At 38.4% G+C, this 16,097-nt stretch overlaps 1 protein-coding gene across 32 annotated transcripts in view; it reads right to left on the minus strand.

The window, feature by feature from the left end:
* Window positions 1-16,097, minus strand: part of MKLN1 (muskelin 1) — a 322,363-nt gene that overhangs the window by 286,828 nt on the left and 19,438 nt on the right. For 21 of the 32 annotated variants that reach the window (XR_012002632.1, XM_026010854.2, XM_072764041.1 and 18 more), the window contains 2 exons: window positions 11,739-11,863; window positions 9,384-9,451 (listed from right to left, as the gene is read on the minus strand). Coding sequence is in view for 4 of the 32 variants with exons in the window: in XM_026010854.2 (XP_025866639.1) it covers window positions 9,384-9,391 (8 nt within the window). In the remaining 28 variants the exon portion in view is untranslated. The remainder of the gene's footprint in view (window positions 1-9,383; window positions 9,452-11,738; window positions 11,864-16,097) is intronic. The other 11 variants (XM_072764025.1, XM_072764042.1, XM_072764034.1 and 8 more) reach the window with 1 other exon arrangement.

Here is a 16,097-nt window from a genome sequence, read left to right on the forward strand (position 1 = left end):
AGTACATGTAAGAAACTTTTGCAAAGTTAGTTAACTTTGTAAACTCTCTGGGAAATAGTTCCACATATATAATGAGTTCTGCAAAGGTAGGGTTATAATTAAGAACCTATTGAAAATAATTTTTTATAATTAAAAAATTATTTTTTAAAGATTTTATTTATTTATTCATGAGAATACACAGAGAGGAGAGAGAGAGGCAGAGACACAGGCAGAGGGAGAAGCAGGCTCCATGCAGGGAGCCCGACATGGGACTCAATCCTGGGACTCCAGGATCACGCCCTGGGCTGAAGGCAGCACTAAACCGCTGAGCCACCTGGGCTGCCCAAAAACCTATTTGAAAAAGAATTTCAGGGAATCCCTGGGTGGCTCAGCGGTTTGGCACCTGCCTTTGGCCCACGGCGCAATCCTGGAGTCCCGGGATCAAGTCCCACGTCGGGCTCCCTGAACGGAGCCTGCTTCTCCCTCCTCCTGTGTCTCTGCCTCTCTCTCTCTCTCTCTATGTCTATCATAAATAAATAAAGAAATAAATCTTAAAAAAAAGAAAAAGAATCTCAAAAATTGACATTCATGATATATTTGTTTGCAACCAAAGTATTAGCAAGCTTACACATTAATTGTAAGTAATGCACATAGTTTGATAAGACCATTCTAGTCTTCATTGACTTACAGTTAGTTGTTAATTCACAAAGTTGTTACATCAGGGTAATTTTTGCATGTGGTAGTCTTAATGTTTGAAGTCTCTTTATAAGAACATCAAAAAGGAAAAAACAAAAAGAAAGGACTGACTCTACCTGACTTAGATCCCATTGGCGGAAACATGTCAATATAAATATCTAAAATGTCAATAACTATTAATGGGATGAAACAGTCACTCTCCCACTTGCCGCTTGGTGTGTAACCTGGTATAACCTTTCTAGAGGCGATTTGACAATACTAATCAAGGACTTAAATATGTTCCTACCCTCTGGCTGGGTAATTCCACTTACAGGAATTTGTACTAAAAAAATAAGGCATGCACGAATGCTTTGCTGCAGTATCGCATATAACTGCAAAGAACTGAAAACAATCTAAATGTCCAGAAACAGAAGAATACCTAAAATAACTGATGTCACACATATTTTAAATATATGTACACATGAATATATGTATTTATGATATATATGTAAATGTGTGTAGACCCTTTTTTCTGCCTCAGCCATATCTAATATAGATCCCAATAGTGCTCATTGCTCCTGGCTTAATCCCTATTTCTAGGTCTTTTCAGCAAACAGAGGAGCTAAGAAATGTATGTGAATACATACATATGCATCATAAATTTATACCACTAACTTTTATTTATTTTTTTAAGTTTTATTTATTTATTCATGCAAGACACACACACACACACACACATACACACACACACAGAGAGAGAGGCACAGACACAGGCAGAGGGAGAAGCAGGCTCCACGCAGGAAGCCCAACGTGGGACTCGATCCTGGGTCTCCAGGATCACGCCCTGGGCTGAAGGCGGTGCTAAACCTCTGAGCCACCTGGGCTACCCAACTTTTATTTTGTTATTTATTTTTTAAGTAATCGCTACATGCAAGGTTGGGCTTGAACTCACAACTTCAAGATCAAGAGCCACATGTTCTACTGACTGACCCAGCCAGGTGTCCCTTATATCAAACTTCTAATTCAAATTCAGAACTACAAGGTTTTTACCTAACCTCTTCTCTTTTACATCTTGATTTTCTTCCTCCCATGCTGTGAATCCTGATTCTCAAGGACACTGAACATGATAGAATTAGAAGATCCCATAATTAGTATTTGCTTATCCCATAATGCCCAGAACAGTGATAGCAACACTAGCACCAACCATATGATTACTAAAAATGGTTAAAAAATGTTTTTGCAGTTCTTTTTGTCCTTAGGCAATATCCCATTAGGGATATGTATCAAATTACTGTGTTTTGAGATTATTCAAAATAATTTCTCTGTGTGCCACCAACTGGATACAAAATTAGGCTTTTAAAAAATTAGGAATTGGATTTTTAAAAATTAGTATTTTTATGATTATGTAAAATATTTATGTGATTCCAAAGTCAAGTCTACAAAATAAGGTAAACCAGTATAGTTTATTACCATCCCTTCTACTTCATTCCTTTCCCCCTTTTACAGGCAACTATTATTTTATGATGTTTATCCTTCCACTGTTTATTCTTTAATACAAGCAAATATACACACATATATACATGTAGATACACATTTATATGTGTATCTATGCATGCAAATATATATTTATATCCATTCTTATATAAATGGTAGGTTCACTTTTCTCCCCCTTGGTATCTACTTACAATGTATCCTAGAGACTAACCCATATAAATATATGGAAAGATCCCTAATTCAATTTTATAGCTGCATTATGTGGATGCATCATACTTTGTTCAACTGGTCCTCTATTAATGGACATTTGGGTTGTTTCCAGTCTTTGTTATTAAAAATAGCTTCTGTCCTATGGTTTGGTATTATATTTGTACATACTTAAGTCTTAAATATAGATTTAAAAAGATAGATTTTTACTGTGTGGAACTATACAAGATGAGCCTAGACCACCTTATACCAAATAACAAAGACACTGTCAAAGACTACTAGGGTCATGTCAAAAGAAGTCATGAGCTAATTTTAAGACACTACTACACACCAAATAGGGATAATTTAAGCATTAATAATAATAATTAAATAAGATGTATTGAAACTCATTGAACATGTTTCAATTAATGAGTTCAAATGATAATTGAAAACATCAATAAAACAGCAATAAAAAATAAAATAAACAACAGCAATAAAAGCAAAATAACAAAACACTTATTTGACCATCATTGGCACATGCCAGAAAATCAACTCAAGGAAAAATAGGATGGGGACGCCTGGGTGGCTCAGTGGTTGAGTGTCTGTCTTTGGCTCAGGGCGCAATCCTGGAGTTCCAGAATTGAGTCCCACATCGGGCTTCCTGTGGGAAGCCTGCTTCTCCCTCTGCCTATGTCTCCCCCTCTCTTTGTGTCTCTCATGAATAAATAAATAAAATCTTTAAAAAAAGGAATAATAGTATTAACATATTACTATTGCAATTTTTAAATTTTTATTTTATTTATTTACTTTTTAAAAACAATTTTATTTATTCATGAGAGACAGAGAGAGAGAGAGGCAGAGGCAGGTAGAGGGAGAAAAAGGCTCCATGCAGGGAGCCTGACGTGGGACTCGATCCCGGGACCCCAGGATCATGCCCTGGGCTTAAGGTGGCGCTAAACCACTGAGCCACCTGGGCTGCCCCAAATTCTATTTTATTTAAATTGAGTTCTATTTTGCAATTTTTAAAATTTTTAAAATATTTATTTATTTGTTTGTTTATAAGATTTTATTTATTTGAAAGAGAGACAGTGACAGCATGAGCAGGGAGCAGAAGGAGAAGCAGGCTCCCCACTGAGCAGGGAGCCTAACATGGGGCTCAATCCCAGGACACAGGGATCATGACTTGAGCCGAAGTCAGGTGTGCTTAACAGACTGAGACACCCAGGCACCCCTTATTTTGCAATTCTTAATAAACTAATGATTTTAGGTATTATAAAAGAAGAGATTATTGCACATTATTCACCTCCTAATGGCAAAATACACCACTCCCTATGAAGCAGTCTTGGAAACAAACAAACCCCCAAACCACAAAAACAAAAAACTGAATCTGATAAAGCCTGGAGATGGTTGTAGGAAATACACAGGACAGAGGAGATGTTAAACTATATTATGGGGATGCATTACGAAAAACCCAAGGTGTGGGGAGTTCTATAGACAGTTTAGTTTCTTCAACAAAAAATTGCAAGGAAAAAATATTAGAGCGTAAACCAATACATATTTAAAGAAATTTGGCAGATATATCAACCAGTCTCAGTATGGGAACCTTATTTGGATCCTGCTTCAAACAAACTATGAAAATTAATTATAATATTTATGAGACAATTGGAAATTTGAACACTGAATACTTCATATTATTAAAATATTAAAAAAAATATTGTTAACTTAGTATAGATGTGATAATGGTTATGTTAAGAAAAAAGCCCTTACCTTTTAAAGATCCGAATTGGATTATTTATGGTTAAGACAATACAATTTTGGGGGTGTCTGGGTGGCTCGGTTGGTTAAGTGCTGTACTTTAGATTTCAGCTCAAGTCATGATCTCAGGGTTTTGAGATAGAGCCCCATGTCAGGCTCTGTACTGGGCATGGAGTCTGCTTAAAATTCTCTCCCTCTGCCCTTCTCCACCACCCCCACAACCCCCAAAACATAAACAGGGCAATCTAGGCAGCTTATCAGTTGAGTGTCCAACTCTCTATTTGAGCTCAGGGTCATGATCTCCTTGCTCAGCCTCTGAGAGACTACTTGAGATTCTCTCTCTCCTTTTATCCCTCCCCTACTAAAATAAATAAATAAATGATCTTTAAATGAATAAATAAATCTAAAATAAATAATCTGAAAATAAATAATAAATAAATAAAATTTCAAAATAAATAAATCTTTAACAAAACAAAAACCAACAAAAAAGATGATATAATTTCTGAAATTTGCTTTAAAATAAAATGAGTAGGGAAGAGGAAGAGGGTGTTGATGGGTTGATGAGTACATGGAGTTCATTATGTTTTCTATCTACTTTGTTTATGCTTTTAAATAATAAAGCATTAATATGTATTTATATATAATGGGTATTTTGGGGTGTGTGTGTGTGTATAAGCATCCATTATAAGGAAATACAGCAAAATATTAATGTGATTATCTCTGGATAATAGAATTATGGGTAATTTGTTGATTTATATTTTCTTGTTTTTACTCTAGAGTATGTTCTATAATTTTTTTACCACACATATATTCTTTATAATCAGGAAAAATCTATTTATTTATTTATTTATTTATTAGGAAAAATCTATTTAAAAAGAAAAATCTTTTGTTTAAGAATACCATTTTTACAGTTCAACTAGAATTCACTGCTGACACAGTGAATAAAATAACTTTGTATATTTTAAACATAACTGGGCAAAGCAAATTATTTAATATTTAATTATATTTAGTTTTGAGTGGCTACAGTAATAGTTCATGAAAATATAACCAAGTTTTGAGGTTTGGAAATTCTGTCATTTGGTATAATAGGATAATCTTAAATTTATGGCTTAGGAGTAAACAGTTCATTTTTTTGTTTTTCTCCTCCTTACGTAACAAAAACAACTGATCCAGTTTGGCACCAACTTTCTCCTCCAAAGTCACCTTTGTCTGAAATCTAGCACGTTTGGTTTCAGTCAAATAACTTGCAGATGAGGAAAGGTTTTTTAACAAAATTTTCTTGTAATTTTACTACCGTGTTAGTTCCTGGCAGCCTCAGAGTCCTTTTTCATAGGTAAGTGTGTGGGAGGAATGCTTCTCTCTCCTACTTTCTAGTGAAGTAGAGAAATCTAGTGATGCAGAGAGAGCAAGCAGTTGAAATCATTCCTTTCGTATCACTGAAATAAATGTAGGCCATGATAGTAGATACAATTAAAGAAAAAGATAGTTAATGGGTGATTTTAGCATTTTAATAGTCGATACACTGTACTGCAAGGTTTGCCATTCGATTGTGAGGAAATTAGTTCTTTAAAATTAGTAAAATTGTTTAAAATCAACAAACATGTTTTGTAATTACATATGGACATCTAATTATTATATCATCTGAGTGATCTGTAATCAGATAAGCAATCCTTCATTTATTCTGAAATAAAGATGTTTCATTTATCAAGTATTCCTTCTTCCTTTTGTTCGCATGTGATTTTCTCCTAAAGAAACCATAGTCAGCTTCTTTATAAAATATATTAACAGAGTATCATTAGAGTACCATTTTGTTCTAAACGTAGACTTAAAGCAAAGTCATTGGTAGATGTGGTTTTCATTTGGAAGTGAAATTTTCTGATTTAACAAATGACTAGGGGCAGATAATGTCTATTTGGGTCCATTTGTCCATTTGAGGTTCCATGGATGATTATGTGCTTCACATAAATTCAATCTACACTTGCAACGATGTGCCAGGCTTTGTGCTAAGTAAGTATTTTCATGTATGATCTCAATTGTTTACTACAATAACCTTATGAAATAGTTATTTTGGAAAGAGGTTAAGTTTCTCACTCAAGGTCACACACTAATTGCATTGTAAATCCTATGTTACCACTTTTAGGTTATGAACACGGGTCATTGAGAGCATTTGTAGCAGTCCTTTTTTTTTTTAAGATTTTATTTATTTATTCATGAGAGACACACACACACACACAGAGAAGCAGAGACATAGGCAGAGGGAGAAGCAGGCTCCATGCAGGGAGCCCAACGTGGGACTCGATCCTAGGACTCCAGGATCACGCCCTGGGCTGAAGGCAGACCCTCAACTGCTGATCCACTCAGGTGTTCCTGTAGCAGTCCTCAATGCCTACTATGGAGCCTTGTACTAGAAAGTACGTCAAGTTAGTTCAAAGGATGATATTCATCTGTCTCATTATAAAAACGGGATTCTCTGCCTCCCCCACACAATGGAAGATGTGCAGGAGGTGCGGCATGCTTCATTATGACAGCAAGGATTCGGGCCAGTTGAGATGGAGCATCTCTCATAGAGAAATCGACTAAGCATCAAGGAGGAGAGGGCAATCTGTTCTTCATGTAGCTGAGCTAGTTTTCTGCCTTGATCTTTTAACAAACTTTAAGTTCAGACATCTTTATGCCTGGGAAACCAACAGTTTTTGATTTGGTGACCAACAAACTAAAGGTCAACCTGAGAGAGTTGATTCTTGACACCTTTCCAACAAGGGTCACTTGTTTCATCCCAGTGGACTCAAAGTTAAGAATTAAAAACCTCAACTTTAGTAAATTATATGTTTGAAATACTGAGAGTTCTAATTAGACATACAACCCAAATGCCAGTTGAGCCCACTCTAGTCATTTTCTCATAACTTTATGAAAAACTGTTTGTTTGGGATGTGGTTTTTAAAAGCAATTTACCTTTAGGCTTATTTAAAAAATGGAATGTGTGAGAAAAAGAATTTTCCAGCTTTTATTGACTCAGCGATGCAAAGGAAAATATGTTTATAAGAATTTGTCTGCTTGGTAACTCAAAATCAATCGATCTACAAAACTTGAGATTTCAAGTTTAAATGCTGAATTCAATTATAAATTACAAAAAATTATTTTTCAACGCATACCCTTGTTCTAGCTACTTAATACTACAGAATCATTCCAATGGGCATCAAATTATTAACTATCCCTCTAAAGCTGTACTAGAAGTTACTATGAAGAGTATTTTATTTGTGGAGACATAAATGCAGGTTACATAATACCTTGTAAGTTGCCTTGAACGAAACGAAAGGATCTTAAAAATAAATAGGAACAACAAAAATAAAACATGACTAACTCTCCTGCCATCATCAAAACAAATGTTTCCAAGGACCTGACGCCAAGAAAATAGAAATCCATAAACACAAAGGCCAAGATCATCGGTGAATCTACTAGGTCTCCATAAAGGACAAAACAAAACACTAAAAACAAAAACAAAAACAAAACCCAAATCCCATGTGTTCTGAAGGAATGAATGCTGAAGAACATTGACATTTTCTGCCCCTTGCTTACCACAGAAATCCCAGCCTGCAGCTAATTTTAAAATTGTCAAATCTCCAAAAATTAGGGGAGATGCATGTCTTAAAAAATGCAGTTGATTCCATTGTACGGGTCATATCCACATTAGCTAAAGTAGGAATTATTGAGGGGAGGGTAATCTACTTCGTTCATTTTTTTTTTACTTTTTTTTTACTTTGTTCATTTTAATAACCAATTATTTCTCAGATTTGCCACAGAGCCAACTCAACTTAATTATTATTATTTTTTTTAAAGATACTGGTGTTTTATTTTATTTTATTTATGATAGTCACAGAGAGAGAGAGAGAGGCAGAGACACAGGCAGAGGGAGAAGCAGGCTCCATGCACCGGGAGCCCGATGTGGGATTCGATCCCGGGTCTCCAGGATCGCGCCCTGGGGCCAAAGGCAGGCGCCAAACCGCTGAGCCACCCAGGGATCCCCCTCAACTTAATTATTAAAGCACAATGATATTGGATTGAACTATTTTTCAATCCAAGAATTTTTATTATAGAGAAAAGGCTTGGACAATTTAAGCAATTATGTGCTTCATTTCTTCTTTTCTGTAACTCCACTCTTGCTTATTTATAAGGTATTGAATTTAACTTGCTTCATTCTTAATGTTTTACATCCTGTTGTCTTCTTTAAAAAAAATTAAACTCAATTTTAAAAAGGCTCAGGCTAAGTGTTGGTGGATAGTTCCTTTGAGCTCAAAGTGCTGACCTGGAGAACAGCAAGCCAAATTTTGGCTGCCCTGAAAAATTCTGTGTACACAACTAAAGCATGTTCTAGATTTTACCACACCACTCCCAAAACACTTCCATGGATGCCCAACCTACACGGCTCCTCCTTATGTCCAGGCACACACCATTTCTTTTCATTTGGATGCAGTATCACTAAAGGGCAAGGTCACTTGAAATAAAGCTGAACTTGGAATCAGACTCCAGGTGAGTTCCAGCTCTTTAGGCGGACCAGTTAAAGGTAATTTAGCTCAGTGGGTATGTGCGTGCCTGCCAAAGCCAGAATGTAGAGATGCAAATCTTCATTTTTCCACTTTCTAGCTATGTGACTCCAGGCAAGTCATTTAAATCTTGTGCCTTGGTTTTCTCAGTTGCAAAATGATGGTGATATCAGTAAGAGACTTAGTAATGCCTTAACAGGGCTGGGGTGCCTGGTGGCTCAGGTGGTTAAGCATCCAACTCTGAGTTCGGGCTAAGATCATGATATCAGGGTCATGAGATGAGCCCTGCATCAGGCTCTACACTCAGCATGGAGTCTGCTTGAGATTCTATCTCTCCCTCTTCCTTTGCCCCTTCCCCCACACATTCTCTCTCTTTAAAATAAGTAAATAAATCTTTTTTAGAAAATGTCTTAATAGCCCTAAAACAGAGCCTCGGGTAGCCTAAGCACACACTAAATGCTAGCAATTATTCTTACGAGCTGCATGACCTCGGGGAACTCACCTAACCTCTTTGAAACTTTATTTCATCTTCTGTACATAAAGGGATCATGACTCACGTGGTCTTTATGAAGACCAAATAAACTCCTATAAGTATGTGGCAGTCATTTTTAAGATGTATCAAGTATCCGGCAACTCTTTCAACCAAGTAGAATTAGTTCTGTGTCTCTGTAATCGTCAAAAAAAACACACACACACACACACACACATTCCTGAGACAGCACTTGTCACATTGCATTGTAAGAAGTTGCTTACCTGTCCATTTCCCCCACTAACAGTACATCCTCTGATTCACCTCTGGACCCTCAGCATGTTGGACACACCTAGCACAGGACAGGCACTCAATAAATATTTGTTGAAATGAATATTGTCCAAACTGATCAGGAATTCTCAAGGCCTTTGCTAGAAATGATGGATTACCACTTTTTGCCAAGTGTCCTCAGTCAACCATCCAGAAATTCTCTTCTTTCTCCTCGGGCACAATATATTGAGATTTTGTCATTTCAAATATAGCCAATCTTGTGTAGTTGCATTCACTCATTCTCTTTGCTTAAAAAATAATTAGTGAGCACCTTTTTGTGCACCAGGTCCTATGCTGGGCTCCATATGGTGCACCACAAGTGGCAAATGCCCAGGAAAATTTAGTTCCTGCATACTACTGAAAGAAACTATTTACTAGAGAATCATTTACTACTTGAGGTAATAACCTCCTTGGTTTGGTTACTTTATTATAATGATAGAATGTCAGGATGGGAAAGAATGGTTTTCTAGAAGTTGGAGTCCTTTATAGAGTAATAATTAGGGTCAGAGATGTGACTGCTTAAGTTCAAATCCTTGCTCTGCTTTGTACAAGGTATAAGACCCTGGGCAAGTTGCTTAACCCCTGTGAGTCTCTCTCTTCTCACCTGTAAGATGGAACTAATAGGATTGATACGAGTATTAAACGTAACAATCCACATTAATCACATATTATGGTACCTGTCATATAGTAGGCATTCTATATGTGTTTGCTCTTGTGATGAACCCCATCCCTCACCCTGGTGTTTGAACTTCCATCACAAGTATATCCAACAAATGGGGAAGGAATGCCTAGATTCTGCTTGAATACCAACAGGGTCAGGGAACTTAATACAAACAGTTATCTACTTGGTTGGTGGTCAAGTCTAACTATTGGTAAATTCTAGTGGGTTGAAATAAACATGCTTACATCATCCACTCATGGATCCTCCATCTGCCATTTGGGATTACTCAGGAGAAATATCTCTCCTCTGCAGGATAGGCCCTCTAATTTTAGAAATTAGCTGCATTTGCTAGTTGTCACCCCCATCATCACCCCCACACAATCTTAAATTCTTCATTTTTTTATATGACACTATTTACCAGATCCCTTATTCTTTTTACTCTTCTTGAATAATCTTCTATTTATCAATATCTTTCTTACAGGCTGAAGATCAGGATTCATAATACGGAAGAAATGTGGCCTGATCACAAGTGAGTACTAGGGAACTACTTCTCAACTTAAACACTATATTTCTATTAATATAGAAAAAGATTGATTTTTTTTGAAGTTACATCACACTGTGTTGACTCATCATCTACTAACAATCTACAGGAGATGCTAAATCTTCCTACGTGAGCAACTGTAAGTCATCTCGCCCCCAATCTGTACTTGTACAATTGAATTTTGGATCTTTGAGTACTTTACATCTATCCCTATTAAACTTTATATTGTTAGATGTGATTCATTATTACATTTTGTCAGGATTCAGGCAGGGGGCAGGGGGAGATCATGATTGTATTATCCAGCTGATTTATTATCCTTTCTAGTTGGTGTGTCATCTGTAAAACTATTTATCATGCTATCAATGTTATTATCTTAGTCATCAATAAAAGTGTTAAGGGGGACAGGGCTGCTAACCAGACCTGCATTAGATCTCTAGAGATCTGGGTATGCATCAGCCTTTTAAGAAATTTTTTAAAAAGACATCATTCAATCAATCAACACATATTCATTGAGTGCCTACCATGTATCAGTTGCTATTCCATGTGCTCAATATGTAGTGGTGAATAAAACAAAATCCCTGCCCTCGTCAAGCTTACATTCTAAAAGAGGAGATAGATAATAAATAAGAAAATAAATAACACTAAATAATACTAATTCTTTTAATGAAAAACTAAAGCAGGTATGAGACTAAGGAAGGTTGACAGTAGGATGGAATGGGGGTAATCCATAACAAATTATGTTAGCCATATTGTTGTTTTTGAAGTTTAATTGCATTGCTCATGTCCTGCATTCTCAGTATGCATCCGGATCAAAAGATGCCCCAGAGTAGGGAGCAGGTTGATTTTTCAAGGCCCACTTTGGTCTATGTGGAGTCACATTAAGAAAAAATTAATAGCACGATATGATGAGTGTAAATAGTCTTGAAACAAAAAAGAAAATTTGAAAGGACATAATTCCACAAGAGACTTCACAACATTTCTTCATCTGCATAGGCTATTCAAACATTGTTAGGCCATCAAGACTAGAATGGAAGCAAGTCACACATCTTGACAAAGACTCCAGAGAGGAGAATCAAGGATTTGAAAAACAGAGAAGCTAACACTTACCTTATTCTGATCCCCATCTTCTTAAGCATGGAGTGTGTCAGGAATCCAGTAATTTATGAAAATTCAGGAGGATGGAATGCTTGGGTGATCCCAAAACATGGCTCAGAGAATCTGGATACTGATTTCTGGAAAAGAAGCCCACAAGGGACAGATGTGAAATCTACGTCTATTAACTGCTCTCTGCTCATGATTCTAATGTTGATAAATTCTTCTAAAGAGTTTTAGATAATCTTCAATTCCTTTTGATATTAGAGGGACTTGATATGTCTTGTTTAGTAAAATCCTAATTGCATCTTCTGGGTCAAAATTTATATTATCGGGGGGATCCCTGTGTGGCTCAGCAGTTGAGCATCTGCCTTTGGCTCAGGGCATGATCCTGGGATCCCGGGATCGAGTCCTGCATTGGGCTCCCTGCATGGAGCCTGCTTCTCCCTCTATCTGTGTCTCTGCCTCTCTCACTGTGTCTCTCATGAATAAATAAATAAAATCTTTTTAAAAAATTAAAAAAAAAAGACATGGAGGGGTGCCTGGGTGGCTCAGTTGCTTAAGTGTCTGCCTTCGTCTCAGGTCAGGAACTCAGGGTCCTGCAATCCAGCCCTGCATCAGGCTCCCTGCTCAATGGGAGCCTGCTTCTCCCTCTTCCTCTTCTGCTCCCCCTGCTTGTGCTCTCTTCACTCTCTGTCAAATAAATAAAGTCTTAAAAAATAATAATTATAGAAAAAAGAGGAATGGAGTGGTACCTTGCTGGTGGCTCAGTCAGGTAAGCATCTGCCTACAGCTCTGGTCATGTCCCAGGGTCCTGGAATTGAGCCCCATGTCGGGCTCCCTGCTTCGACGAGAGTCTACTTCTCCTTCTCCCTCTGCCCTTCCCCCTCACTTATGTGCTCTCTCTCTCTCTCTAATAAATAAAATCTTTAAAAAAGAGAGAGAGAGAAAGAAATGGGGCCAGTCTGTTTCAGGTAGAGGGTGCAATGGATGCACATTTTGGAGGTGACAGAGATGACTGTGCATGCTGAGGATCTGAGCACCAAAAATTTGTTCAGCATAGCTGACACAGAGCGGTCAGAGATAAGACAGGAAAGGTAAGTGGGACCAAATTATTCAGAGCCATATAAACTCCGTCATAGAGGAGGTGGAACCTACTAAAATGTGTGATCGCTTGAATGCTAAGAGTCTTGAAGGGGAAAGTCAAGACCACTGCTCAAATGTTTGGCTTGAGCACCTGGGTGAACGGTGATGTCAGTCACTAGGACAGTGAAATAGAAATGCAAAATAGAGGAGCTGGAGAGGAGAAGGGGGAGTTCAGACCAGACCATGTTTGGTTTGTGATGCCTGGAGAACACTGGCAGGGTAGCAGCAGGTAGTGTGAGCTAGATGTTTCAGGATACAGTACATGAACCTCACTGATGAACGAGATGCCCTGTCTGACATCAGGGAAGAGAAAAGGCCCAATAGCACTCAAGAGAAACACTGACCTTAAAGGATGGGCAGAAAAAAGTTTCCTTAAGAAAATAAAAAAGAGTAAGAAGGTGTAATCAGAGGGAGATGCAGGAAACAAGAATGTGAGATATCACAGAGGACAAAGGAAAAACATGTTTCAACAAGTGGGTCATAGTTAACAAAGGCAAATGCTGTCAAGAGATCACGAAAAAGGCTGCGAGGCAGCCATGGGGTGAGTGCCGAGGAGATACTTGAGCAGTTGGCCAGGAGGCAGAAGCCGGGTCACATGAGTTGAGAAATAAATGGAGCCAGTGCACAGGGTCTACACAACAGTTTCAGAAAGTTTACCTTAAAAATGGAAGATGTAATCCCTCGATTTTCTTCCCATAAGTAAGGAAAGAGGGCCACCACAAAGGCTTCCTCATCACCTGGAGTCTCCTGGAGCTCAGCTGGCTACACAGCAACACTCTTGCTGATAGGCATGGCCTGTGTGTGGGACTGTGGTTTCACCACCCATGCCAGATGTGCCTAAAACTCTGGAGGAAACCAAGCCTGCCTTCTTTGCTCTGCACTCAGCTCTTCCTCTGTGCCCGATCCTTTGCCAGGCCTTGTGGGCCCGCACTGTCTTCCTGGACTCCAGGCCCACTCTGGTGCATGATGTCACTGGCCTCTCTGAGCAGCCCATCATAGGTAAAAATCTGGTCAGGTACACTTATCACGTTACCATTATCATCCACTCATTGCCATGCTTGTGTATTGGAACTGGCTAGAAGGAGAGGAGAGAATTTTGGTCACCTTGGAGTCTGGAGCAGGCAGCTGGCCCCACAGCTGGCCAGACAGCTATCCAAGCAGGAGGCCTCTCTGAGAACAAAATCCAGAAGCCAGAATAAATGGGTCAGGCGGAAAACAGATGACCACCTCAGTAAACAATGCTGAAGGTTGGTCGGAGGGAGTGAAGGTGAGCCAATACATAATGGATGAATGCTGTGAGGGGTTTGGACGTGAGGGGAGGAGCAGGAGGCAGTCCAGAAGCAAGGACCAAGACCTGGAGATGGGCTGAAGCTCTTACCCACACACAGAGCCCGGGCACAGTTACACTGTGCAAGTCTGTCCCGCTGGCTCTATTATCCCGAACTTTCCCAGTATGTTCTTTGAGTTTTTCATGCCAGGAACTGAAGTTCTGGACATTCACAGCAATTCCCTAAATCTTATTTCACAACCCCACTCCTGCCATTGTAACCCTGTATGGCAAGAGGAAGCTAGAAAGGCTCCGGCCTGGGTGGTGCTGATGGGGCGCACAGAAGTGTCAGCAGTCACTAATCTGAAATGTTGTGGTTAATAACTGTCCCTGAGCCTAAGAACCAGGAGTGGAAGCAAAGGCCTGACCAGGTTTGCTCAAGCCCTCATCAATGACAAAACCAGCCCCAGGGCTTGATTAGTTGAAGCATTGCTTCTAAATTGTAATCAGTCCAGGACATCCACAGGCTCAAAAATGCTCACGATGACTGAATGGAAAGCCTTGTCTTCAGTTTGTGATTACAGCACAGAGAGGTGATAAAAAGCAGTGATGAACATCACAGATAAATATGATATTTTTGCCTGGTGCACAGACTGGCTACACTGAGTTTTCAGCTGAAGATTTTTTTTTTCATTTCACTTGAGTCAATAATCATTTACCCACTGAATATTGCTTAAAGCCGAGTTTTCATCTAATTCTCATTTAATGAGATTGAAAAGGAAGAACTAAATAATAATACCTCATTTGTGTACGGGTGCATGTCTTTCAGAGAAGACATCATAACCCGTTTTATACTATCTAATTTACAGTAACAACACTTTTATAATGTAAATACTAGTAAGGGTTATTATAATTTTACAAAGTATGCATGAAAGGAGCCAAAGCATGTTGGGATAAAATGACTAGTTCAATGTAACAGGTAGCTTTCATCTTAGAAGTTTATTTTTCCTCCCTTCCTTCCTTCCTTCCTTCCTTCCTTTCTTCCTTCCTTCCTTCCTTCCTTCCTTCCTTCCTTCCTTCCTTCCTTCCTTCCTTTCTTCCTCCTTCCTCCCCTCTGTCTCTCCCTCCCTCTCTCCTTTCTTTCCTTTCTTGTTTTACAACAAAGCCACGCTTTAGATAAACATGTTTATTAAGGTGTACCTTGCCCTTATGTTTTAAGATGAAAAATATCTTGCTTAAAAGAAATAACAAACATCAAAATGTTCGTGTGTCCTACAGATCAAATCTCTCTCAAATCTAGATCAAAAACAATCAATTTTGCTGCACAACTCTGCTTTCAATCAGCACAGTTTTCATCAACTTGTGCTACACATATTACTAGTCAATTGTAATATCTCTTCTTCATATGCATTATGTTGTAATGTTCTTGTCATCTCAGCCGGACTTGAAAAGTACCCTTACATGCCCAAATTGGGCATATATGTAAAGTACACTGGCACTTTTATGCTTTTATCAGCTTCCTTTTGGGGGGATAACATTTTTTTCTGATCTTTTCGTGTATTCATTCACTCATTCATTCATAAATACTCTCAAGCATTCATACATCCATTCAAAACAGTGACTGTGTGCCCAAAATGTACAAGCGCTATTCTAGATGTAAAGGATAAAAATAGGAAGGAGACGAAATCACTGACTTCAGGAAACTCACAGCCCAGTGAGGGTAAACAGCTAGAGGAGTAAACAACTGTAGTTCAGTGCAGTAGCTGTGGAGATGAAATGACACATGAAAATGGCTTGGGGAGCATAGAGAGGGAATTGGTTTGTGTCTGAGAGGATGAGGAAGGCCTCCTAGAAAGGTGCTCCCAGATCTAAGCATGCCAGAAAAAAGGCATTGGGGTACTCCACATAGCACAGCAATGGGAAAAGACACAGACAAACAAGAGCATGCTTTTGAAGAACTA

The sequence above is a fragment of the Vulpes vulpes genome, chromosome 7, assembly GCF_048418805.1.
Source record: "Vulpes vulpes isolate BD-2025 chromosome 7, VulVul3, whole genome shotgun sequence".
In the NCBI taxonomy this organism is placed as follows: domain Eukaryota; kingdom Metazoa; phylum Chordata; class Mammalia; order Carnivora; family Canidae; genus Vulpes; species Vulpes vulpes.